The 27,327-nt window shown below is 49.3% G+C and overlaps 5 protein-coding genes across 5 annotated transcripts; 1 reads left to right on the top strand and 4 right to left on the bottom strand.

The window, feature by feature from the left end:
* Positions 1–20: 20 nt before the first annotated feature.
* N7487_007697 (kinesin-3 family protein uncB) lies at positions 21–2,313 on the bottom strand (the record flags this gene model as incomplete). The annotated part of the gene is made up of 3 exons (XM_056875427.1): positions 21–1,690; positions 1,768–2,054; positions 2,234–2,313. Coding segments are annotated over 3 exons (2,037 nt in total), but the record flags the coding sequence as incomplete, so codon positions are not given.
* A 341-nt stretch (positions 2,314–2,654) lies between these two features.
* On the bottom strand, positions 2,655–2,894 carry N7487_007696 (uncharacterized protein; the record flags this gene model as incomplete). Its single annotated transcript, XM_056875426.1, has 1 exon — positions 2,655–2,894. The coding sequence occupies one exon, from the start codon at positions 2,892–2,894 to the stop codon at positions 2,655–2,657; it is 240 nt and encodes a 79-aa protein (XP_056727614.1).
* Positions 2,895–4,202: 1,308 nt separating this feature from the next.
* N7487_007695 (uncharacterized protein) lies at positions 4,203–4,904 on the bottom strand (the record flags this gene model as incomplete). The annotated part of the gene is made up of 1 exon (XM_056875425.1): positions 4,203–4,904. The coding sequence occupies one exon, from the start codon at positions 4,902–4,904 to the stop codon at positions 4,203–4,205; it is 702 nt and encodes a 233-aa protein (XP_056727613.1).
* A 796-nt stretch (positions 4,905–5,700) lies between these two features.
* N7487_007694 (SDR family NAD(P)-dependent oxidoreductase) lies at positions 5,701–6,582 on the top strand (the record flags this gene model as incomplete). The annotated part of the gene is made up of 1 exon (XM_056875424.1): positions 5,701–6,582. The coding sequence occupies one exon, from the start codon at positions 5,701–5,703 to the stop codon at positions 6,580–6,582; it is 882 nt and encodes a 293-aa protein (XP_056727612.1).
* A 520-nt stretch (positions 6,583–7,102) lies between these two features.
* Positions 7,103–26,979, bottom strand: N7487_007693 (AMP-dependent synthetase/ligase; the record flags this gene model as incomplete). Its single annotated transcript, XM_056875423.1, has 7 exons — positions 7,103–7,279; positions 7,347–7,502; positions 7,570–10,686; positions 10,749–14,105; positions 14,207–18,844; positions 18,937–22,272; positions 22,339–26,979. The coding sequence occupies 7 exons, from the start codon at positions 26,977–26,979 to the stop codon at positions 7,103–7,105; spliced, it is 19,422 nt and encodes a 6,473-aa protein (XP_056727611.1).
* Positions 26,980–27,327: the final 348 nt, after the last annotated feature.

The raw sequence follows: 27,327 nt of genomic DNA, 5'->3' as shown, positions 1-27,327 counted from the left end.
AATAAAGCCATATCCACATATTAACGATTGTTGACAATGGTTCCCAAGGCACGCCGCTTCCGAGTAGTATGCTCCTCGATCGGACGGAACCGTTCATGGTCCGTGGCCAGCTTTCTCTTGAAGACACTCAGGTCACCGAGAAGTTCATGCATGTGATTTTGCATCTGTTCGGCTTCTTGCTCGGTAACATCATCGGTGATAGTATCCTCATCTTCCCAAACATCCATGTCAGATTCGGCATCTGATACCAAAGGAGAGCCCTCGCGGTCTTCTGGATCGTGATTGGGCAGTTGGCTCTCATCTTGTAGGGATGTAAAGCTAGGCTTTCGTTGCTCAAAGGTAATGGGTGGGATTGGGTTCTTGAGACTCTCAACCGCTAGTTTCAGATGCATGCGCAAAGCGTCGTTTTCTGTTTGCAGTTGTCGGATCTTGCATTCACTGACCATCTTATTTTCCTCCATGAGGCGTTGCATTTTCTCGACTTTCTGCTGATACTCTTCGAGTTTTTCATCGGAGGCCTCGCTTGCCCGCTGGTTGACTGCTGCTTGGCTCACGCTGAGTTGAAGGGTGCGGATGGTTTCTGTCATCTCCGCAATCTGTCGGTCACGCTCAGCTGCCGACATTTGATCTTGGTTGACTCGTGCCCGTGTCCGAATGTTCTTGGCCTGGTCCGCATAACGCAGAGTCGAAAGTGTCTCTTCGTAGTCCGCAGGTGCGATACAGGCAATCATCGCAGTCTTGGAGTTACCGCCGAGACTATCCTTCAATAGCCATGTCAGGATCGAGTCGCGATATGGTACTTGTTCTTTGCCCTTTCGTGGACCGCGGAGTTTCTTGGGATCTGCGAGCGCTGCAATGACACGTCCTAAGGTAGTCAAAGACTTGTTGATATTTGCACCCTCACGAAGTCTAGCACCAGTTGCTTCGGTAGATTTGGCACGCTCGGAGCCTGCCAGATCGACCAACCGAATCCGAGCAGTGCGCTCAGTCGTTTCGTCTGTTGACAAGTCGTGGTGGATCTGTTTTAAAGTGATGGTAAACACTGCATGAGATCGAGAGGAAGTGTCGTTCATCTTTGTGCTAGCTGTAGTTCGGGAGACATCGCCCTTTCGCATAAACTTCATCAATTCAGTGTAGTTCCTTGCGGTGACCTCTGTCAAATCCTTGACGTATGGACCTTCTGACGGCGATTCACGAATGCGGAGATAGTGCGGGGGATCCGTTCGCGGGACCAAAAGATCACGAACATGCTCGTTGTATACTTCGAAATAAGACACTCGGACGTTATAGCTGATATCGGGAGAAGGCGAGTTCTCAATGCGCTGGAACAGATCCTCGCAAGTTCGAGGAATCAAGCCGGGCCGATCTGGTGTTCCCATCATGGTGTAACTCTTTCCCGAACCCGTCTGTCCGTATGCGAAGATACACGTGTGGTATCCTTCGAAGTTGTGATCCAAAAACTCCTCGCCTAGAGAGTTGTAGACATCCTCCTGGTGTGCATAATGCTCATCCTCCTCATTGTGAGACCAAAAGGAGTTATCGAATGTAAAAGATTTATCTTCCAAGATCTTGCCGCGGGCCTGTGACTTTGGTTTTCCTTGATCGCCGGGTTTCGGTTTCGGTGCTTGAAGGCAGGTCATCTGCGTGCGCGGGTCCATCGAAATCAAACATTCTGCCTTGCGATCGATTTCTGTAAGATGAGGTCAGAATATGCCCTCCACTTTCGGGTTATCGCGCTTCCCCGCGTCCTCCCCAGACAACACCTACCTCGAGGTAAGAACTTCCGTACTCGTACGACGACGCGCACATTTCCCCCTGGTGTTGGACTAGCCATCCCATCTCTGGTACGGGGTATTGCGAATCCCTCTCGCGCGCGGAAGGAAGGACTAGAAGCTGTGGATCGGAGAGTGGCGGCGGAAGCGGAGGTGGAGATAATACTGGGGGAGGTGATTCCCGTGGCGGCTGATATGTCGGATGAAGCGGCTGAAGATATCGAGCCTGGGCCCGGATGGCCGATGTGGTGATAGAAGCGTGGATCGAGCGCCATGTCCCTACTGCTGTCGCTTAATAGCTGCACACAAGCGGTGACGGCCTCGCGTCGCCGATCAAGAAGAGAGTGGTACATGCAAAATTGATTACATAGAATGGGATTGACAAAGGGGAAAATCAGAAATAGATTTGGAGAGGGAATATGTAGACTGGAATGAGTGAAAGGGGGGGAGGGGGTCGGTACTGTTGCGCGTTGTTTCCTTGGAAGTTCAGTTCATTGTAAAACACAATGAGTCTAGAGCATATTTGATGGAAAGAATGTATGATATATAATTAAAAAAGAAAGAACGAAAATGAAATTGAAATTGGGAATAAGATAATAATAGTAAAAGAGATGATTTCCCAAGGTTCTACGACATCAAAGTGTCACCGTCTATAAGGGCTGTTGCCATAGCAATGACCCGCTAAAACTCCACTACATATACATTTGTATGCTCTCTCTGCTCTTGGACTGAAACCTACATATATGTATTGAAACATATTGAAACCTGCAGTAGATTGCTTTCAAATGTAGTTTAATTCTCTTCTTAATGGATACTAGTATGTAATTATTTCGTATTTCGTTTTTACTCCAACCACTTCCCCATATCTCAAATCAATCTCGCTCAATCTCGCTCAAAGTCTGAAGTCTCCGCATTCATAGCCTCAAACAAATCGACATCGTCGTCAGGTTTTCTTGTTGGGCCCCAACTTGGATCGGGCACTGGGTTGCCAGAAGCGTCCATGTGTTCACTCAAAAGTTCAGTCGGGCCCATCTCGCTGTGGGAGGCTTTTTGCGTAGCGTGGGTCTTAGCTCTCACGGCACCAGCTTCCTTGCCCTTATTTTCGCCTTTCTCCTTAGGCATGATGTCTTGACAATGTTAGCGAGTGTTCTTATGGAGCATCGCATCCTCCCCACCGTCAACTCCCGATGCTCTTCTCATGAGGTACAAGGGTTGAATTGGGCTCCATACCAAGAGTTGTTTGTGATTATTCTATGTAGTGTTCGTTGAGTTTGTTTGATATATCCTCTTACTTATGGAGAAAGTAGTTCATATTTATATGTTTATTGAAGGTGGCGGCAATGATTAGACCATGACGATGACATTCACCACCACTTTGGGTCCTTCTCCGAACTTGCCATTCAGATGCCATCTATTTGTGCCACCGATTCTATTATGTTCTGAAAATCTGCTTTACTATGGGTCAGTCAATGGAGGCTGGTTGTGGGCCGTGGTTGTTCTGAGGTAATTCATGGATGCTGAATGTTTGGATGTGCTATCATAGCACTTTTGCCACAGAGCTCTGTTTGTTATGATTTTTGGTGCCCCATGGATAGTACCTTCTTTAACCATCTGTCTGGTGGCAATCGAAATGCATTGATTATATTGGCCTATTATCTACCCTGGTTGGGGGGTGCTTCATAGACCTCCAATCCGGTCATGTGCAGGTGAAAGTAAATGATGGAGTACATGACGCCGAGATATCACTTCAAATGTTCTTTGTGATCTAGATCGCCGATGCCTAAGGAATGAGCCTGAAGGGGGAATAATTCACGAAGGTGATACTTTTATAGTTTTATTACAAATAACCACTGGAATGCACTGAGGTTGTCGGTAGCTATACGGATATGTTCAGGCCAGTCACGTGCATAATGACCGATGTAGAGTGAGTGCCCATTGGATGCTCACTACGTTTCGCCTTTACTAAAGAGGTGTTATGTTTGTTATCGGCCATAAGAACTATGGAGGATCTGCATGTGGATTTCGGGGGGGCATATGCCGAGAATCTCTTACACCTCTTACATCGATATCAGCCACCTCACATAACAACCGGGCCGCTGCATATTATTCTTTTCTAGCACACAGTATGTCCTAAAACGTTGTTAATTTCATAGATGTAGAGCCACTACTTCCGGACGACATATATATCCTCTGCTCAACGTCTGTCAATCCCTATCTAAGCGAACCCGCATGACTCCCTACTTTATATGAAGAGAAAGCTGAACTTGAACTCAGAATACATGATATGTATATATCGATCTATGCACATAGAAAACCCATAAAGGTTCATGATAAAATGCGCCAAAAAAAAACCACACTGCCCAGGTAGGCATTGGTAGGCTTAGCACGATTAAGAATATAGGAAAAACTCCCAGTGAGCTTGAGAAGCCTTCACCAAGGCACAGTTCGACCAAGGTAATCAAGGTATTCAAGTCCAGGTCGTTCTTGCTTTGCAAGAAGGACATTCACTAAACTGGGAATACTTTCTTCGATAGTAAGCCGAGCATCGGGACCTCCCAACTCGGTTTTGACCCACCCCGGAGCCATGACCACCATCAGACGCGATGGGCCCTGACGAGCGGCGAAGCTTCGCATGAACATGTTCAGTGCAGCTTTAGTACCCCGATACACCTCTCGCAGACCCGTTTCATTGTTGCTGATGCTTCCCTGACCCGATGATATCACCCCGATAAGACCCTTTGGAGTCACATGATGTGCCAGGCTTTCAACGACACGCATCGGGCTGAGCGAATTCGTGACCATGACATGGATGAAATCTTCCGTTGATACATCTCCAATGTTTTGGGTTGGGTCACGATTCGTTGTTCCGGCGTTCACAAACAGGACGTCGAATGTCTTGCCCGATACTGATAAGCGGTTGTCGAGCGCCTTGATTTGATCGGGTTCGCAAATGTCCAATGTCTCAATGTCAACCCGGCCGGTGTACTTGTCTGCAAGGTCGTGGAGTAGTGTTCGTGACCCTTCGCGGACTGTGCCGACGACATTCCATCCCTTTTCTAGGAATTCTGCTGCCATGGCGTGGCCGAGGCCACGCGAAGCGCCGATGAGAAGGATTGTGGGTGAGGGGGACATCTTGCTAAGTTTTTTGAGAGTTAATTAATGTAATTGAAGGGATTGGGGGCCTTTTAAATCCAACAGAGTCGGCTCGGCATTTTCTAGTCCCAGGTTATGTCCGGGTCGGAATTCCCTTAGAGGAAGCCGCCGATGTCTCGTATTAGGAAACAATCCCTAGCTGTACCTAGGAATACTTATAACATATTGGATTTCAGCGAGTCGTGGAATACTGAAAATACAGCCTCTGGGCTGATAGACAACCCCACCAAGATCATGGTTGGGGCCCGCAAAGTCTCCGTACGGCCCGCACCCCATCAAATATATATCTCACTGATGCAACTTTAGCAAACCCAACATACTAATTTCAATTAATTACTATACCCTTAATTTGCATCGTAAACATATATGCTATGTAGGCAAATGACAACAGTTTTTAATTTATTTTGATTGAAGTTCATATACGCCTTTAGCCGATGTTTTCAAGTACTGGCATTAAAGTGAGATATTAAAATGAACAGAGGATGGAAGTATACAGAGTAGTGTTTATAAGACTAAAAAGCAAGAAGGCTCCACGGTTACTTTCAAAGTGACGTCATTCACACGTAACCAACTATCAGATGGAGATAACTGGAGATAATAACGGGTCTAAAGGAAATATCTTCTGTATTCCAACTTGTTACCAAGTTGTTAAAGGATTTAAATGTCAAGTCTTATGGAGGAAATATCCCCAACATTTCTTATTATTGACATCCAACGACAATTTCCTTTCGACACAAAGCCGTTACGGTAGCTTTTTTTCCCCCAGCGGCCCAACATGGGATTCCCACCCTTCACCCTAAAGCATCACACTGCTCCCTACCCAGGGATTGATCCGAACCTGCCAGCTCTGAGCGCCGCCGGCAAGACAATTCTCATCACTGGCGGCGGATCAGGAATTGGGCCTCGCATTGCCGAAGCATTTGCAGTTGCAGGAAGTACACAGATTGCTCTTCTCGGACGGACCCAATCAACCCTCGAAAAGACCAAATCAACTCTCGAATCCACACATAGCGGATTAAAAGTCCTCACCTTCGTGGCGGACATCACCGATGCTTCGGCTGTCAATGCTGCCTTCCAGGATACGAAAGCAACGTTCGGACCCATTGACATATTCATCTCAAACGCGGCCTTCCTACCGGAGGCAGTGCCAATCAAGGATACGGTCGTTTCGGATTTCGCCCAGGGACTGACCACTAATGTTGTGGGGAACCTTGTGACTACACAGGCCTTCCTTGCGACCGCCGCCCCGTCCAATGCCGTGCTCATCCACGTCACTACCGGTGCCGTTCATATGCCCTCAATGCCCAACTATTCAGGTTACCAGACGAGTAAGACTGCGGCGCTGAAATTCTTTGAGGCCGTACAGGCGGAAACCCCGGATCTGCGCGTCATGAATGTGCATCCGGGCTATGTAGCTACGGATATGAATGCCAAGTCTGCCAAGGGGGGGCTAGGCAGTGACAACTCCATTCCATTTGATCACATCGACTTGCCAGGCCATTTCATGGTCTGGGCTGCTAGTCCAGAGGGGGCCTTTTTAAAGGGGAAGGTCATTTGGAGTAACTGGGACGTGGAAGAGCTGAAGCAGCGGAAGGAGGAGCTCCAGGGTGGGGAAAAGTTGACCATGGTATTGAATGGATGGCCACGGAATGATTAAATATCCTGTTTTCTTTTACTACGAGCGATTGTGTCCTTATTTCTTGGTTCAATTAACTCTTCGCGTCAAAATGGGTTCAATGCAACGTATGTATGGAATTAGTTGAAACGTTTGCTATATGCCTACATAAGATCCATGGTCGCTTATAGCGATGTGCATGATTGAGAATTGGCTCCATCACTGGCCGTCCATTACTACGCTAAATGACAGTACTTACCATGGTACTTTGTTGGGTTCAGGGTCTGGAATTGCACACCTTAGCCCCTATTTTGTAGCCCTTGGTTGCACGGGCTTTCTCGCTTGTCTCTGTATATCATGACGCCACTGAGATGTCCGCGGGTGGTCCAGAATTACCGCTGGTTATAAAAGAGTGACAAGGCCGTAGAAGTGGACGACTATTCTTGTTGCAATTTTGGGGAAAATAAAGATACGCGCACAAGTTCAATTCAGCTATCCAATAGATGTACAGAATCTAACTACAGATGATGTATAACATCTATAGCACAAGTAGCCTTCCCAGCTAGGGAGATGGCAGAGACAAGGGATGGTCTTCCCTACTCTCAAAAAGAAGGTCCAAAGTGTTCTGGATAACCTGCGACAACTTCTCAACCTGCTCTGGGGACAGAACTGATGTCCAGTAAGACATGGAGATGGAAATTCCATCATCACTGTCAACGACGTAAACAGAAATTGCATACTATAGCAGTAGAAAAAGAGATTAGGCCTCGTACTCTGTTTAGAAATTGCAAAGGAGATTGACTTACCTCGTCTGTCATATACCCTCGAACTTCATCAAATTGAATGCTGCTCTGGGAATAGGGAGCCTGGGCGGTCACGCGCTGCATATTGAGGAAGGTGTTAAAGAGAGGCTGCCCCGCCTTCACTGCGTGATGTATATCCTCCAACGAGCAGTTTTGATTCTAAGAAGGAACGAAGTAACATCAGTATTTGCACAAAGAGCTTATATGAAGATGTCTGGGTTCTTACCATCAAGGTCTCGGCGAGATTTGTCTGTAATTCAAGGAACAGGCTTTCAAGCTTGGTTTCCTGGCTCATCTTTACTCGGCAGGGCATGAGGTTGATCAATGGGCCGGCGATGGCATCCACCGAAGGTATGGGTGCGTCCCGACCCGAGAGCATAAATCCAAAGCAGACATCATCCAAACCGGTATACTGGCGCAGGACCAGAGCCCAGACTGCCTGGAACAAATTGGCTGTGGTGATTGCGTACTTTTTGCACAATGCCCGGACTTGATCTGTCTTGTGGAAGGGAACTGTAGCACTGGTGAAGGACTCGGAAATGTGTCCATCTGCGGATGGTGACTTGTTGTTCGAGGGGAACTGGCATGATTGAGCGCTTGTCAGATGGTCCCTCCAGAAGGCTATTGTTTGGGAACGGTCCAAACTGCCCAAGTAGGAGATAAAGCTCCGGTAGGCTGGGCGCGGTTCTTTGGATAGGCCTTGTGTGTATGCCACTTGAAGATCATGCCACAAGATGGAGAGTGAAACAGCATCATACAGAGCATGACTGATTTGCAATTGTAGCAAAACTGCCCCAGAAGCACTCTCGGCCAGTACTATGCGATGTGGAGGCGTGCCATCGGCTGGCATATCAGGAAGTAACTCGAAATCGTTGACGGCGTCAGGCGACTCTGCAAGATAGGAAATGGGTGCCGAGAAATCTCGAAGGACCACCTGGTAAACCTGACCAGACTGAGTACCAGTCTGGAAGAAGGTTCGTAGAATGGGATGCATATTGACAACCTGTTGCCAGCTCTTGGCAACATCGGCCATTTGCACTGGTGGTGAGTCCTTTGACGAAGGCCGAATCTCCACCACCCAGTTGGCATACCACGCATTTCTTGTCTGTTGAACGCGGACGATGCTTTCTTGCATCGGAGATGCTGGGTATATATCTTCCACATTGGCATTATTAATACCCAAGTCTTCTTGAATACTCGTGGTATGGGAGGTAGTCAGCCCAGCAATCCTTTTATCGGTTGTTGGAGTGTTCGAAACCGTGCAACAAGACGCGAGAGCGCTGATTGAGGTCTGCTGAAACACGTCTCGTAACTGGGCAATAATACCATTTGCACGGCAGCGAGCCAAAAATTTCATCGCAAGCACCGAGTCACCGCCCAGAGCGACGAAACTCTGGTCCATGCTTATGCTTGGAGCAGGCAAGTCAAGAATCTGACTCAAAAGTTCCAGAAGTGTTTTTTCCATCTCAGATGAAGGTGGTACGACGGCCGTGGGTTCCTGAGAAGAAGCCACAATGTCTGTGTATGTTTCTTGGTCCATTGAATCCAGCCATTGATTGACGAGACGACGATTGGTTTTCCCAGACGGGAGAGTAGGAATCTTGTAGACAAATATCCACAGGTTTGGCACCATGTGCTGTGGTAAGTTCTTCTTTAGGGAGGTACTGAGGTTGACAAGTTCCCGACGAGCTATAGAGAGTTGTTCTTGATCCGTGATGCGATGAATGCTGCTATCTTGATGCATTGACGGCTGTTCATCCCCAACGGCCATCAAAACAACCAGGCGCTGCTTAAGTCTGCCGCTGGACGGAACGGCGGCCACAACGCCGCTGATGCGGGCATCCGCACCAGAAGTGACTTGATACTCAATCTCGCCCAACTCAATTCGCTGCCCATGAATCTTGGTCTGGTTGTCTTTGCGGCCCATGTAGGTAATGGTACCATCGGCGTTCCAGCGGGCAAGATCGCCAGTCTTGTAGAAGCGACACGGGAAATTAGTGTCGGATCCTCGGGCCCAAGAAGGAGCGTCAATGAACGCGGCTTTGGTCTTGACCGGATCTTTCAAATAACCTCGACCAACAAGGGGCCCTGTGATACAGAGCTCGCCAATAGCCCCCACGGGAACCATCCGTTGGTCATCCTCAGCATCGACAATCCATATGTTTGCCTGCTTCGGCTTCCCGATGATAGCTCCACGGTCACCTATTTTCAGAGCCTCTGTCGCGCAACAAGCAATGGCACATTCACAAGGCCCGTAAGAGTTGAATATTTGGACATTGTTGTGCCATTTCGCGATCACATCATCAGTCAGTAACTCGCCACCGAGAACCACGGTCTTCAGGTATGGTAGGTTCCTGGGTTCCAGCATGCGTAGAACAGTAGGGGTCAAATCGGCCCAATTAACTTGAAGTTGATTTAATGCACCAGGAAGATCCGCCAATCGGTCATCGTCCGAGATAATGCAGACACAAGCACCACGAGTCAAGGTCAAAATAGTCTCCTCGATACTGACATCGTAGGCGTAAGAGGCGAAATGTGCCACCCTCGACTCACTCGTCATGTTGGGCATCGCATCGCCAGTCGAGAAAGCATAGAGATTGCGATGCTCAAGTACGGCTCCCTTTGGAGTACCCGTACTGCCCGAAGTGTAAACAATGAAAGCTGCGTTGTCTGGCCTGACGCCCGTGTCAGGCACGCCGTCAACTGGAGGCTGGGGTAGTCTGTCGATAGTATCTTGTGATACGGATATCACGTTTGCATCTAGAGCTTCAGCAGATTTGGACTGTGCCGCCGAGGTAAGAATGAACGATGCATCAGTATCTCTGATAATCAGTTTACGGCGCTCCGTGGGTAAAGCGGGATCAAGTGCGACACATGCGGCACCTGCCTTCAACACAGCAAGCATGGCGACAATTGCCCATGTAGACTTTTCAAAGCAGCACGGCACAATAACCTCTGGGCTGACGCCAAGCTGAGATAAATGATGAGACAGTTTGTTTGCCATCTCATTCAGCTGGTGGTAAGTAAGAGAGCCTTCGTTGGAGGTCACGGCAACGGCGTGGAGTGGCTTGCTGGCAGCTTGCTCTTCAATGAGATGATGCAGTAAACGGCCCTGATCTGGAGACAGAACAGGGTTCCACTGGGAAAGAAGATCGCGGTCTCTGTCACTGAAGAGATCCAGCTGTCCAATCTTCTGTGACGGCTCGGCGAGAGCCTGGTTGATGGTGGCTAGAATCGTATCCGCAAGAGCAGAGGCCTGGCCTGCGGAGATGGAAGATGTCCAATAATGAACCATGACATGAATCTGTGTCTTTGATTCCATCACATCGAGACTCACATCATACTTAGAAGTTGTTAGTTTATGCAACAAAAACAAGAAGCGCTGACAGAATTAGTTTGACATACCTCTGTAGGATCATGAAGTGCAATATTGCGAAGAGTAATACTTCGGTTTGCGGTCGAGTCCTTTTCATCGACAAAGAAGGCAGTTGTGGCCCGCTGAACATTTACAAGAGTATTGAAAAGAGGCGTTTGTCCACCGTTGACGGCATGGAAGATTTCCTTCAAAGAGCAGTGCTGGTGAGGCAAGGACTGGGTATGATCATTACGTGCTTCCTGAATAAGGTCGATGAGTTTAGTAGATTTGTCCAACCTTGCACGGAAGACAAGCATATTGATGAGGGGCCCAAGGATGTTGTGTACATCAGGTACTGGGGCATCCCGACCAGAGGCAAGGTATCCAAAACACACAGAATCAGTGCCAAGGACAGATCCCAGCACAATTGCCCATACTGTCTTGAATATGTCGGCTACCGTAATCTCGTGATCCTCGGAAAGCTGGTGTAAGGATGCTGCTTGTTCACCCTCGATCATTCGGTTAATGCAGCCGATTTGTGCGGGTTCAGTGACGGTGCCCACTGGTGTCGAGATGGGGAAATTCGTAGGAACCACACCATCGAGGTAGTCCCTCCAGAATTTCATACCGACTTGGGAAGGACGGGCCCGGATGTATGAGATGAAATCGCTGTATAAAGGCGGAGGACCCGAAGAGAGAATCTCGTCGTATGCGAGGCACAGATCCCGAATAAAGACGTGCATCGAAGAGCCATCTTCAAGAGCATGATTAATTACCAAGTGGCAATAAACTTCGCCTGATAAGATCCGGCCAATCAATACTCGATACGGAGGTCCCTCAACCGCGTAATCATTTTCTTCTGCAAGAGCTTTGAAGTCGTCAAGGGTATCGCAAGTGTTCACCTCGAAGACTGGAACGGGGGCTTGTTTCAAGACCACCTGCACAAAGCTGTCATGGCCTGAAATTCCATCAATAAAGATTGTTCGCAAGCCCTGGTGGCGTTGAGAAAGCTTTCCAAATGCCTTCACCAATTTTCCGATATCAATAGGCTGGGCCGATTGGGGTACTACCTGGAACAATGCGCGGACGCGGTAGTGACTCTGCATTCTGGCCTGGCTGATGAGAATGCCTTCCTGCATGGGCGAACATGGGAATATGTCTTCAATCTCAACGGGGCTCTCGAGTTCCAGACGGGAAATGCAATCAGTGACAAATTGGTCCAGCTCCGCTCCCTTGACCGACAGCAGGGCGAAACGGGCGTATCGGTCGCGGGAAGATGTAGATACAACTGAGCCAACATCGGCGGCCTGTTGTGCAAGCTTGCGAATTGTTCGTAGCTTCAATATATCATGCACAAAGACATTAATACCCGCAGTCCTGGCACGAGAAACAACTTGAGTTGCAGAAATGGAGTCACCACCCAGGCTCAGGAATGACTGCGTCATGCCTATGGTTGAAGCAGGGCACTTTAGGACTGTTGCCCAGATCTGTTGCAGCGCAGACTCTGTTTCGTTTTCAGGGTTGGAGTGAGGGCTTGAGCTTGCTGTGGATAGAGCAAGGATTTGTTGGTATCTCTCGTCATCCATTGCCTCCAGCCACGACATGACAGCACGTTTGTCAAGCTTGCCGGAAGTGAGAAGAGGCATTTTCTCTACAGGGATCCAAAGACTGGGGATCATGTGCTTTGGAAGCTGCTGCTCGAGAGTAGCTCGAATGACCCCCAGCTGCTGAATAGCGACCTTCTTATGGTCGGGCTGATTGATAATTTTGAGGACGCTATCGTTGCCGTGGCCATCCCGGGAGGTTGCCAGCTCTTGCAAAGATAGGACAGCAACGAGACGGTCGCGCAATTGAGGCGACGAACGTGGAAGGCGGGCCGCAGCATGTTCGATACATGGGATGCGAGCCATGTTCAAGTCGATATCCCCAAGCTCAATCCGATGTCCATTGACTTTGACTTGAGTGTCTTTGCGTCCCTGGATGCAAAGAGATCCATCTGCGTTGTACCGCGCCAGGTCTCCGGACTTGTAAAATGCTTGATGGCTTCCAGTATCTTTGTCCGCCCATGCTGGGTCATGGATGAATGCTGCATTCGTTTTGACTGGATCATGGAGATATCCTCTCGCCAACGTTGGCCCACCAATGACGATTTCACCCCGAGCGCCGACTGGAAGGAGTCGGTCGTGGTTGCGAGGATCAACGATCCACAAAGAACAGCCGAGTCTACCTCCAATATTGGATGTGTCTGCTGTCGTTTGTACGCCAATGTTTGCATTCGTCCAAATGGCACATTCTGCAGGGCCGTAACTGTTGATGAGACAAACACCAGGTCTGCTACCCCATGTAGCCAGGTTGTTCTCTGTTGCATGTTCTCCTCCTAGAACAAGGGTTTTGACCGTGGGCACTTGCTCTGGCCGTACAAGAGCAGCGACAGTTGGAGTGAGGAACATCCAGTCAACTTGCATTGCGTTAATAGCATCGGCAAGGCGGTTCAGCCTTTCAAATTCTGAAGGAACACAGATACAGGCACCCACCATGAGCGTGGTAAATGTCTCAGCGATGCTCAAGTCGTAAGTGTATGAGGCGAACTGTAGAACCCGAGATCCCCGCTGGATACGTAGAGGTGGGGCGTGAGAACGAGCACTCGAGCAAAATGCGCCATGCTCCACAACAATACCCTTGGGAGTACCGGTGCTGCCCGAGGTAAAAATGACGAAGGCAGGATTGCCATGATGGACTGCCTGCAGCACTGTAGAGACACTTCGATCTGTAAATTCGGCTGAGGGGACGAATATATCTTCGTTGACTGGTAGCACATGGGGAACTAGATCGATGAATTTGGATGCATGTGAGGGTGCCGCCAAAATAACTCTTGCCTCTGAGTCGCGTATGATACTTTGTAGCCTCTGGATTGGATGAGATGGATCCAGGGCCACACAAGCTCCACCAGCTTTGAGGATGGCAATCATCACGATAGGTGTTAGAGGAGATTTATCCATGCAGAAGGGGACAAGTGATTCCGGACCAACGCCCAGATTGACCAGAGTCTTTGCCAGTGTATCTGCCATCTCGTTAAATTGTCGATAGTTGAGTGACATTGATGGTTCTGTCGAATATACCGCTGGCGCCTCTGGGTTGATCAGTGCCTGTTTCTCAATGGTGTGATGTATGCATTGATGGATAGGTTCTGGAATGTTCGCGTTCCAGGACTGGAACTGCTGCATTTGTTCTTTGCCCACCATTGAAACAGCTGATATCAACTGGTTCGGATTCTCAAGAACGGAGGCAATTGCAGTGCGAACGGTGAAAGCAAGGGATTGGGCTTGCGGCTCAGATAGGCAGCGGACCCAGTAGCCCAGAGAAAGCCAAATTTCACTGCCATCTTTAATGTTCATGGCAATTTCATACTAAAACCATGTAAGTCAGCAATTATCATAATCGAAGAACAGTGAAAAGCATGATGCGGGAGATTGCTTGCCTCGCTGGGGTCATGACCCATTTCTGGGACAAAGGAAATATCACCAGTGGCTGCCGTATCTTCAACAGTAGATCTCTGGACATTAACAATTGTGTTGAAGAGAGGAGTTGCCTTTAGACCCAAAGCATGGTGGATCTCTCCAAGAGATGTGTGTTGGTGCGGCCAACTACGGGCGAACTCATCTTGCATAGTTTCCATTAGGCCAAGAACTGTCTTCTCAGACTCAATTTCGGCCTGCCGAATGATCATAGTAATCATTGGGCCAAGGATTTCGTGTGCACCCTCAACCGGAACATCCCGGCCGGAGGCCAGGTATCCAAAGGCGACGCGATTGCAATCGGTGCCCACAAAGCAAGACAACACCAATGCCCAGATAGTTGACATAAAGTTAGCTAGGGTGGTGTCATGCTGTCGGCAGAAATCGTGTAATTGGTTGCTCTGGCCATCTGGTAGTTCGACTTCAATTGTCTTGAACGCCTGTGAGTCGGCGGCCTCTCGCTCATTAAGAAGAGGGAAGTGACACGGGCTTGTCTCCTTTAGCATCTCTGCCCAGAAGGTGAGAGCCTTATTTTGAGGAAGAGTTTGCAGGTGAGCGATGAAGTCGCTGTACTTGGGTCCAACCGGAGAGAGTTGGTCATTGTATGCAAGGCCAAGATCTCTGATTAACAGGGCAGTCGATGTACCATCGATCAGCGCATGGTTGATATCCAGGCGCAAGTAGACATCATTGTTTGGAACCTGACAAATAGTAAATAGGTATGGGAGGCTGGGGGTCTTGCCACTGGCTTCCTCGTGTGAAGTGACTTGCTTGAGATCCTCAAGCGTGTTGAAGTCGACCAATTGTACACCTGAAGTAACATGCTTGAGAACTAGTTGGAGGAAGGATGTGCCATCACGATGCGATTCGGCAAAATGAGTGCGCAGAATGTCATGACGAGAGATCACTCTCTGAGCCGCCAGTTTTAGCTGATTCACGTCAACCGCTGATTGAGACGAGTTTATAGCCACTTTCCAAACACCCTGCACATCGTAGACTCCTGATGTTCGTGATTGACTCAGTAGAATGCCTTCCTGCATGGGCGAGCAGGGGTGAATAGACTCAATCTCATCGGGGCCTGACAAGCCAAAGCTAGACACGCAGCGCTGGACGACACTCTCAAGGGACACATCCTCGCCGAGATCCAACAGGGGAAATTCAGCTTCTCTTAATTCAGGGGTAGCCTGAGCAAGACTCTTAGCGGCGTGTGTAAGGATCGACTCGCACTCATGGATCCAAGATTGAATTTCTTGCTGGCGTGGCATGCTTGAGTCGTAAAGGAACTGGAAGCACAGTCGGCCATGCTGCACAATGGAAGTGACTTCAAATAACGCTGATCTGACTGCGCTTGAAGAAACATCAGATGCATCTCCAATAGCAAGCTGCTCTAAGAGCCGGTCGCTTGTAGCGGTTCCAGTTGTACCGAGGTAATTGAATAGGATCTCCATGTTCTCATGTCCTGTGAATGTCGAAATGCCTTGATCATTTAGATACCGAGAAGCAAAATAAGGCCAGCCCTTGCCAGGCAGCGATCGACGATAATCCCTGACAGAGCGCAAAGTGTGACGAATCTGTGAGTCTTTGTCGTGATGGCGACCGGTCGGGCGAATTGCGATGGGGAACATGGTTGTGAACCATCCCACAGTTCGGGATAGATCAATGTCCTGGATTAGAGTTTCTCGACCGTGGCCTTCACTGAATACAACGGGCAATGCGCGATCACTGAAGGTACTTCCAAACGAACAGAGCAATAGGGATAGAAGAATCTCCACCGTTTCAGTGTCTAGGGCATCGTTGGCCTTTCCAAGAAGGAGGGCCGTAGTATCCTTGTCCACGGTGAACTGCGCTTTGATAGTTGTGCCATAAGTTTGAGGTTGTTTGGAGATACCCCAGTAGTCAGTAAAGTCAACGCTTGGTGCGAAGCTAGCGGGGAGAACCTTTTCAGGGGATAGCTCCTTTCTGGTATGTTCCCTTTGAACAGACTCCCAACTCTGGAAGGACATAGGCCTCGGGGCCAAGGGCTGGTGTAGTAAGAGTGCCTCTAGATCGTCGACCAAAACACGCCACGAAACTAGGTCAACAGCCAAGTGGTGGACTGCTATGAACAACAGCTGTTCCGTGGCGCCATTTGCTGTCACATCCAGGAGACTTGCACCGATGAGTGGGCCATGCTGTATATCTAACCCATCTTGAACCGAGGTAAAGATGGATCGTGCCTCCTCCATAGATGTATGCGCGAAATGCGAGAAATTCAAAGATTCTAGCGACGTTTCGATAATGCGTTGGGACCAGAATCCGGCGGAATTTATCGAGAACCGTGCGTTGAGCATTGAGTGACGCTCAATCAAGGCTAACAAAGAGGACTTGACTTCTCCTGGGGTAAAGCTTCTGCTAACGCTTCCCCCAAAGCGTAGAAGGCAACTCTGATTGAAATGGTTCAAGCCATTTGGCTGACTTTGGAAATGCATGCTTTGGATCGGTGTTAGAGGGAAGTCAGTGTTCTTGGTCTCTGGGACAATTTCAAGTCGCTGCTGGGGAACTTCGGTGGAGTTATCTATGCCTTTCTCAACCACAAGCGCTGCGAGGGCTGCAATGGTTCGAAGCCGAAGAATATCGTGCACTGCAAGAGGAATTCTCTCAGATTGAAGCTGTGCAGCTGCGTGCATCGCTGCGATAGAGTCTCCACCAAGACGGAAGAATGACTGGTTTATATCCACCATTTGCTCTGGCAACGAAAGCACTTTGGACCAAATGGTGACTAATTGGGTTTCAATTTTACTGTTTGTCTGCTTTTCTTCTTGACCCAGCGCAAGAACTCTCTCACAGGTGTCCGCGTCTAAGCCTTCTAGCCATAACTGGAGCTTCTCGCGGTTGAGCTTGCCGTTGGAGAGTACGGGAAGGCCGGCCACTGGAACCAAAGCATGGGGCAACAGGTTGCTGGGAAGAGAGGTGTGCGACTTTTTGCGAAGGTCGCGGACGTGGGCAGCAGACGCTTTTGTCACACCGACCGCCAATGGTTGGCCATGGGGTGTCAGAGAGCGTTCCACGGAGAAGAGAACAACGAACTTGCCCAGCCAATATCCATTGTTCGGCACAAGAGCCACCGAGTGGCTAACAAATTGATCAGATATCTGAGCTTCAATTTCTGCGAAGCTGATTTTCTGAGTGTGGGCCTCGACTTGAGACTCCTTGGGTCCAAGACTAGTCAACGTGCCGTCCACATTGTACCGAGCAATGTGTCCAGACTTGACGAAACGGCGACTGCATTCCGCTCCAGGCATAGACTCAGATTGCACCCAGGTGGGATCGACCAAAAATACCTTTTCTGTCTGGTTAGGATCAAAGTATCCGCGTGCCAGTAGTGGTCCCTCGATAAGGATTTCACCGGGGCAACCTATAGGTGCCAATTTGTTGGAATTCTTGGAATCCACAATCCACATCAGAGAACCAGATGGCCTGCCCAGAGTGTCATCTAGGATATCGGATGCACTGAGCAAGGCCGCGGAGCAAGAAGTAGAGCACCCGGCTGGCTCATAGCCTGTGATAAGGTTCGTGTGGTTTGCCCACGAACGAACAAGATTCCGGGGGATTGGCTCGCCCTCGAGGGCCAGAGTGCGCAAAGAGATCTCAACTGGGTCAAGCAAATAAGCCACCGTGGGTGTCAAGTGTGCAGTGTTTACACGTTGCGATTTTACAAAGGTTGACAGGTTGCCCAGTCGCTCATAGCGAGATGGAATGCAGATAGTAGCTCCAAATGCCAATGTAGCGAAAATTTCATGGATGCTTGTCTTATCGGTGTAATTGAAAAATTGCAAGACACGGGCCTCAGTCGACAAAAGTTCTTTCGCGCCTCGGTAGTGTATGCCTGTGCTGATGGAAGAATGCTCCAGAATAATGGCATCCGAGATGCTGGTCAGATTGGAGCCCAGGACAACAAATGCAGCGCTACTCGGCTTCACAGGGGAGGTATTGGTGACAGGAAATTGTTCGAGGTGGTTTAGCATGGCTGACACACTTTCTCCTGTCCCATCCAACGTTATAACCCGTGCAGTTGACTTTGCAAATCTCGCGACGTATTCACTGTGGCTGACAGCCACACTTGCCCCAGTTGACTGAATGATGCTGGCAACCTGAATTTCGGTATACGCTGGAGACAACGCCACACAAACACCGCCGGATTTCAGAATCGCGTACATGACGACAACTGCCCAGGCAGAGTTGTCGAAACAGAAGGGCACCATTATATTTGGTCCCACGCCCAAGTAGGCTAGGTGCCCCGCGAGCCGAGAAGAGAGAGATTCCAACTCCCGGTATGTCATAGACAAGTCTGTCGTGCAGATGGCCTGTGTATCTGGCTGAGACTTAGATTTGTCCTCCACCAATTTGTGCACGCACGATTTGATTGCCACGGGCGCTTCAGGGACCCAATTCAAAAGACGCGTCCTATGCGCCTCGCTGAACAATTCCACATCCGCAACAGTCCCGGAAAGATTGTCCAGTAGTGAGGTCAATGCCTGTACGGCTGTATGGCCAAGGAGTTCCGCATGATCATTTGATAAGCATTGTGGCCAGTAGTGGAGTGAAAGTGTGACCTCTTGGTCAGTATGGTCCACATTTAAAAGGACGTCAAACTGCAAGGTGTTAGTCGAATTGATTAGAAATTTAAGTCTAGCTTAATAGTATAGACCTAAGAAGCCGAACAGGACTTAATTGGAAAACTCACTTCGCTGGGGTCATATACATTTAAGATGTCAAATTGCATGCTTGTGGAAGACTGTTCCAATGATGACCCTCCTCTTTTCACATTAACGGCTGTGTTGAACAACAGTCCACGTTGTCTTCCTCCATCTGTGGCATGCTGGATCTCAGACAAGGAGCAATGTTGATGGGCAAGACCATTCAAGAATTGATCATTCAGATTCTCAATCAGTTGGGTCAGAGGCATTCCAGGGTTCAAATCAACTCTGGAAACCATCATAGTAATGAGGGGGCCGATGATCGATTCGGCCTGAGGTACTGGGACGGCGCGGCCTGATGAGAGATATCCAAAGCATACCGAATCGGCACCAACATATGCCTGAAGAACAAGTCCCCATACTGCACTGATAACGGTTGCAATGGTGGTGTTTTGCTCTTGGCACAAAGTGTGAATTCGTCGGACGAGTTTACTGTCAAGGTCTCGCCGTGTGTGTTTGAATTCGGCTGGCTGCTGATTAGCGTGCGGGTTGAGTGATGGGAACTTACACGGGCGAACATCTTCCAGCAATGTCTTCCAGTACTCCAGTGCGGTGTTCTTGGGATATCTGGCAAGATAATTGATGAAATCACCATAGCGTGGTGGGGAAGGATCGATGGGCAGTGCACCATCGTAGGCCAGTAGAATGTCACGGAGTAAAACTTGAATTGACTGGCCGTCAATCAACGCGTGGTTGATTCCAAGTTGACAGTATATCTCCCCGGTCGCCGATTCAACAATGGTAAATCGGTAGCCAAGTTTATGGGAACCATCGACACCGGTGGGGGAAGACGATGAACTGAGCAGGTCCTGAAGATCTACACAAGTAGTGCGGACAATTGGCGACGCAACTTGACGCAGGACTACTTGCACGTACGGCGTTGCTCCCTCGCACTCCACGAACCAAGTCCGAAGCACCTGGTGTCGCGAAATGACTTGGGCGATAGCCCTCTCAAGTTGTGCCACATCAGTTGGTCCTTTCCCGGGGCGAGGGATGATCTGGCAGGTCGTAGCAGTGTCGTAGAGACCATCCTGCTTTGCTCGGCTGATGAGAATACCTTCCTGCATTGGCGAGCAGGCGTATATATCCTCAACATTCTCTCTGCCGGTATCCTGTTGAATCTTGTTGAACAGAATGTCCAGATCCGGTTCAGATAAGCGGCCCTCAAGAGAAGGGAATGGGAATGAGGTAGCCGAAATCTGTTCTGGGGTCACCAAGCTTGCAGTCGATGAGCTATCAATATACTCTGCATGTTTTGCAATGTCACAAATCGAACGGTATTGCATGATATCGTGCATAGAGACACGGATACCACCATTGCGAAGTCGGGAAGACACCTGGATTGCGGAAATCGAGTCTCCACCCAGACTGAAGAAGGATCGACCTAATCCGATACGACTTTCTGACACTTTGAGAACAGACGCCCACACCTGCCGGATTTGGTCCTCCATTGGGCTGATTATCTCGTCCACAATAGTGGCGTCGTTTTCCAAGGCCTGCATGGCGTCGTATGTCTCTGCGCTGATTCTCTCCAGCCACTGTCCTAACGCTCGGCGATTAAGCTTGCCACTGTATGAGACGGGCACCGTGTCAACCAGTATCCACTCTCGGGGGATCATATAAACAGGCACACGGTCTTCAAGCCAGGTACGCAGTTCGCTAATACGTGCTTGTGCTTCGGGGCCTTGAATGATAGTCATGGAAGGGTCAGAGACACCCCAAGCTGCATCCTCCAGTTTCATCGAGGACAGTATAGCGGTAAGGGTTCCGGCAAATGGACCCTTTTTAACAACCAGACAGGTGGCATGTCTGATTCCATGGTCACTGGTAAGAAGATGGTGTTCGATTTCGCCTAAGTCCACTCGTTGTCCATGAATCTTGGCTTGAGCATCTTTGCGCCCAACCATGACCATAGACCCATCCGCTTCGAACCGAACAATATCTCCAGTTTTATACATTTGACGACCGAGGTTTGGAACCCCCGGCACGGAGCACGCTTGGGCCCATATAGGGTCGACAATGAATGTTGCTTTGTTCTGCTCATCTTGGAGGTATCCACGACCAACTAATGGGCCTTCGATCAAAAGCTCACCCGGTGCTCCCAGGGGCATAAGCCGGTCGGGATTGGCAGGATCAACAACCCACAGCAGTGCTCCTGAAGCTGGGCCGAGCTGACCATTTCCAAACCCTTGAACCTCGGAACGTGAGATAGCAATAGAACACTCAGATGGACCGTAGGTAGCAATTAAATGAACTTTACCCAGCCACATGCGCACAAGACTGTCGAGTACAGGTTCACCGCCTAAGCAGATTGTCTCCAGCCCCGGCACCTCGGCGGGATTTAAAAGGCTGGCCACGGTTGGGGTCAGGTACATCCAAGTGACCCTGAGTTCCCGAATGGTCGCAGCCAAGTTGTTCATGCGCTGATCTTCCGTTGGCACACACAGACATCCTCCAGAGCAAAGGATCAGCAAGATCTCCGCAAAACTAGCATCAAAAGTATAGGATGAGAACTGAAGACCACGCGTTTCGTCTCCGATAGGGTCTAGTTTTCGATGATGCCATAAAGCTGAGCTGAGTGACTGATGCTCCAGAACGCTTCCTTTGGGCACCCCAGTACTGCCGGAAGTGAAGTTGATAAATGCAGCATTCTTGGGAGTGACGGGCGAACTGGAAATTTCACGAGAGGATGCCTGACCCCACAGCGATGGAGTAAGGGATACAATTGTAACTGCCGCGAAATCATCAAACATCTTTGTATGTTTCTCCTCGCTCACTATCACACTTGCTGCTGTGAGTGAAACCATGTCCCTAAGTCTTTGGAGGGGATATGAAGGGTCTAATGCCACACAAGCTCCTCCCGCCTTCAGGATTGCAAGGATTACAACCACAGTCCATGGGGATTTGCTGAAGCAGTATGGAACTGGAGTCTCAGGCCCAACTCCAAGAGTAGCCAAGTGTGCGGCCAATCTAGTAGCAAGATCGTTCAATTCAGCATAGCTCCAATTGACCCCGAAGCCAGTCGTGCAGATAGCGGGTGCGTTGGGCCGGCGGGCAGCCTGCGCCTCGAATTGGTGATGCAGACATTCATCAACAGAATGAGGGAATGATGGGTTCCACTCAAGAAGTTTGAGACGGTGTTGCTCTGAACACAGTTCCAGCTGGTCAATTTGGCGATCTGATGTGCCTAGACAAGCTTCAAATACTTGGATCACCGTTGCTGAAAGATTGCGAGCATGCTCCTCAGAGATGCATGAAGTCCAGTAGAGGAGGTTTGCAGTGATGCCTTTGGCTGAGTCAACCACGTCAAATACAACGTCAAACTAAAGGATAGATTGATTAGCTATTCGTACTTTCATCCGTATACTGAGAAAATTGGGTTTTCATACCTCTGCTGTGCCCGAATAGTCATGGAAATTCAGTTTGATGGCCGATTCTAACCCATCATCATCCGGTTGGACATGTCGCTGCACATTAACCAGGGTATTGAACAATGTCTCACCCTGGAATCCGAGACTGTTGTGTATTTTGGCCAACGAACAGTGCTGATGAGGAAGACCGGCTAGCATATCACTCTGAACGTTCTTCAACAACTCCCCAACCGTGCTGGATGCTGGGAGATCTACTTTCTGTACCAGCATACTCAGGAGGGGACCAACAATGTCCTCAACACCTTGAACAGGGATGTCTCGGCCAGATGACATGTAGCCAAAACAAACTGAAGTTGCATCTTGTCCAATGTAGGCCTGTAGAACTAGCGCCCACACTGTATTCATGAATGTCGATACTGTAAGACCCTGCTCTCTGCAGATTGCACGAAGCTTATTAACCTGATCTTCAGGGAAGACGACATTGATAAGGCCAGATGTAGCAATGGAACGGTCCGATGGAGTAAGATTGGGGAAGTGGCAAGAGCTCACACCCTCTAACTGTGCCTTCCAGAAGTTGTAGGACTCAGTGAGTGGGCTTTTAAGCAAATGCCCGATGAAGCTGCTATAGAGCGGGGCACGGGGTAGCTGAGCGTTGCCGTAGGCGATGGCTATGTCATGGATGAGCGTCTCAAGGCATGATCCGTCAATAACACAGTGGTTCATGGTGAACTTGCAAAATACACCACCAGATGTCTGGCACAATGTCCATTGATAGGGGAAACGGCTAGTATCCAGAATTATGGGTGCCGGTACAATGGTATCCGATGGTGGTAGACTCGATCGGACTACCGGAACACCAAGAGATTTGGCCGTTTTGAAAACCAATTGAACAAAAGGCGAATCCCCCGCATCCACCTCGCAGAATACGGTGCGAAGAATTGGGTGACGTTGAATAACAGCGCCACAGGCCGCCTCAAGGCGATCCAGGTCAACATGGCTCCCAGGTTTGGCTGAAACCTCCCATGTCACTTCGAAATTGTAGAGTTTGCGCTCCGGCTGCCGCAGCTGGCTGACGATCATACCTTCCTGGCTCGGAGAGCAAGGGTAGATGTCCTCGATCTCATCAACTCCCGAAGCTTTCAATTTGGATGACAGTTTCTGCAATATGTCTTCCACTACCTGTGATCCCTGCACCAGTAGAGGGTAATGTTGGTCCTCGTCAGAGTTAATTTTGGTCGAGGCTGGATGCTGCTGCTGATCCATCCGCTGCACATGCGGAGCAAGACCAGCGATGGTGCTGTGATATAAAATATCTCGCACGGTGAAATGAAGTCCCTGAGATCTAGCTTTGCCAGTGACACGCATCGCTGAGATAGAATCACCGCCTAGAGCAAGGAAAGGTCGCTGGAAGCTGATATTGCTCTCTGGAACATTCAACACGTCGCTCCAAAGAGCACGAAGCTGATTGGCAAGAACACTCGTGGCATCATCCTCGAATTCGTATAGTTCTTCTATGGGCAGGTGGCTAGCCTCCGTACTCTGGAAGTCGAGTACAGAATCCAAAGTTGAGCTATCAATGGTTTCCAGGCGTTCTTGGATCTGGCGTCGATCCATCTTACCAGAGAGAAGCACGGGCATTCTCTTAACAGGGATCCAGGTTGAGGGGATCATATATGTGGGCAAGACAGTTGACAGCTTATCGCGCACCTGGGCGAGGAGACTAGCTATCGCAGCTGTCTGTTCGTTTGAGACGATGCTGAAACCAGAATCCTCTCCATTAATATCCTGGTGACCTTCAAGAACCAAAACCGCGACCAATCGGCCTTGCAGTTTGCCCTTCTTGGGGACGTTGACTAATGCTTGAACAGCAGCATTACTGCGTAGAATGTGGTGCTCGACCTCGCCCACTTCTAGTCGCTGACCATTAACTTTGGTCTGGTTGTCTCCACGTCCAATGAATTTGAAAGACCCATCGCTCAGCTGTCGTACCAAGTCACCGGTGCGGTAAAGCCGGAATGGGGTATGGCGTTGTTTTTCCGTATTGTGGAAGAAGTGGGAAGCCCATGTTGGGGGTTCGATAAACGACTTCGCGGTCTTTTCGGGGTCACCTAAGTAACCTTTGGTGATATTTGGGCCTTCAATGATGAGCTCACCAACCGATCCAAGTGGAGACAGAACGTTAAAGTCATTTTTATCCACTACCCAGGCTCTGCATCCTTCTGCATAACCGATAACATCATGCTGACGGCTGTGGTCATTCGAGAAGCAGTGTGTGATGCATACAACACAAGTCTCGGTAGGTCCATACCCATTGAACAGTCGAACATGTCCCAGCCATTGATCTAAACAATCCTGATCGACAGCCTCCCCGACAAGAACAAGCGACCGTAGTGTAGGAATAGATACAGGGTCGAGAAGACGCACAAAGGTCGGAGTCAGCATCGCCCAGTTGATTCCCATTTGATTAATAGCTTTGGCGACATTGTTCATGCGGTCCTCCTCCGATGGCACACATACGACGCCGCCAAACAAAAGTACAGTAAATGTCTCAGCAATAAACGCATCAAAGGTATAAGCAGAGAATTGAAGTGATCGAGTGGTCCGGTCAATAGCCATAGCTCGGCCGTGGGCGTACATGCTGCTACATAGTGCTTCGTGAGGGACCACAACTCCCTTTGGCTTACCGGTTGAGCCAGAGGTGAAGAGAACGTATGCCGGGTCATGATAACTAGCAACTGCAGGCTTTGGTAGAATGTAGGGTCCAGGAGACGTAAACAGACCCTCGTCAACGACAACAAGCTTCTGGTGATCCAGGATAACGGCATCTATCACAGCGAGGGTTGAATGCGAGCCGACAATGACGGCCGCATTGGTATCTGCCAAAATGACACTGATCCGATGTGCCGGAGCAGATGGATCGAGAGGCACAAATGCGGCTCCGGCTTTCATTATGGCTAGCATTGAAACCAGAGCCTGGGGAGACTTTTCCATGCAGATAGGAACGAGCACTCCTGATCCGACACCGGCAGAGATGAGATGAGAGGCTAAGCGATCACTCATCTCGGACAATTCACCGTACGTCAGAGATCCTCCTGGCGAGCAAATAGCTTCCAGCTCCGGATGGAGTGCCGCTTCACTCTCGATGAGATTATGGGCACACGCGCTAATAGCTTCGAGTGGAGCGCCGTTCCATCTCTCAATCTGAGTGCGATGAATATCAGTCGAAAGGTCCAGCGACCGGATCTTGGTGTGTGGGTCTTGCAAAAACTGATTCACGATTGAAAGGAAGCAACTAGCAATATTTTCCACGTCTGCATCACCTAGAAGGCTCGTCTGATAACTGATCCTGGCCAGCAGGTCGTTGCCAGTGTCCTCGACGCTGAGAACCAAGTCATATTCAGCGACAGTGTGAACGTGTACTAAATCCATGTACATCTCCGTGGACGTATGTGCCAGTTTGGAAATTCTCTGAACATCGACAAGTGTGTTGAAAAGACCTCCATTAGACTGCATTTTTCGCTGAATACTAACCAGAGAACACTGTTCATGAGCCCAGCCACGAGCAACATTCTTACGAAGCTGGCCGGCCAGCTCCATAAGAGAAACTGAGTCCTCCTCCATACGCGCGCAAGCGACCATCATGCAAATGTAGGGACCTAGGGCGTCGGTAACATTGGGTAGGGGCACATTGCGGCGGCCGGAGGAGATGTACCCAAACATCACGTCGTCACGCCCCAGATAAGCTCGCAACAAAACAGACCATACAACGTGAAAGAACATAGAGAAGCTGACAGGCGAGGATTTTGAGGTCAGTTTCAAAATCGCGTCTCTGTCCAGTTGAACCCGTTGCTCTTTCCTTTCGAAAGATTTGGTGGGCTTGTCTCCAATACGAAGCTGAGGAAACATCGATGGCTGAACGTTGGCAAGGAAGCTCTGCCAATAATCCAATTTTTGCTCCTCGTCGGGCGAATCATCGAGATGTTGGACAAAATCTCGGAAAGGAGGGCCTCGCAGTTGCGCGTCGGGTTGGTCGTATAGTCGCATGAGCTCGTGGAAAATCTTGTAGCTGGAATGGGCATCTGCTACACTGTGGTGCATTTCAATCTTCAAACAATCGGGACCGTCAGGAGTCTTGCAGAAGACTAGGCGATGCGATACCCCACGATCTGCGGCGCAATCCGGGCTCGCCGCGATGAAGTTGTTCACAGACTCATATTCCACCTGCTGAATTCCTGTTGTGACTTGTTTCAAAACCACTTGATAGAATAGAGTTTTCCCGGATGTGGTCGATACAAAAGTCGTTCGGAGGACATCCGACTGCTGAACAAGATTGCGCCACGCTTCGTTAAGGCGCTGTAAATCAAATGAGTGACCATTTAGTGAGTGCAGCTCGAAGGTAGACCGGATAATGTAGTCGCCAGTACCCTGGGCCTGGCTCAGCAGAATCGCCTCCTGCATCGGCGTGCAGGCGTAAATAGCCTCAACATCCTCCAACTTCAGCCCAGGTAACCGGAAAAAAAGCTCTTGCAATAGTTCGATCTCTTTGACAGTAAATTTCTGCGAGACCTCACTAGAACTAATTGCAATAGCATGTTTGGTTTCCGTTTTATGCGTGTTTAGGATCGTCTCGTCTGGCGAAGTGTTGATGAACGGCGCCATGGTGATGAACTCGTGCAGTTACGATGGAGCCAAAAATTGTAAATGTTTAATTGTGAGCAAGCAGGAATTTGAAGCGCAGAAACATTGAAGAATGTAGTTTTCTTTCCCTGAATTTCATAAACAACTGTTTATTCTACCTACTAACTGTCGATGTATATTTTGGACCCAAACTGGTAATTCCCGATGTTTATCCACTACAGGTCGCCGTAATCTCCACGCCAAAGACATATGGATTCCGAATAGATTCCCGTTGGTCTTATCAAATGAGATTGAGCATATTCACGGAATATGCCCCCGAAGTCATTCAATAGGAAATCTCTACGCGATTGGCCCAGTTCCACTAGCTGC

The sequence above is a fragment of the Penicillium crustosum genome (genome assembly GCF_028827405.1).
Source record: "Penicillium crustosum strain IBT 35664 chromosome Unknown utg000003l_segment0_segment0, whole genome shotgun sequence".
In the NCBI taxonomy this organism is placed as follows: domain Eukaryota; kingdom Fungi; phylum Ascomycota; class Eurotiomycetes; order Eurotiales; family Aspergillaceae; genus Penicillium; species Penicillium crustosum.
Note: the sequence above shows the minus strand (reverse complement) of the source record. Positions and strands in the feature narration are given on the sequence as shown.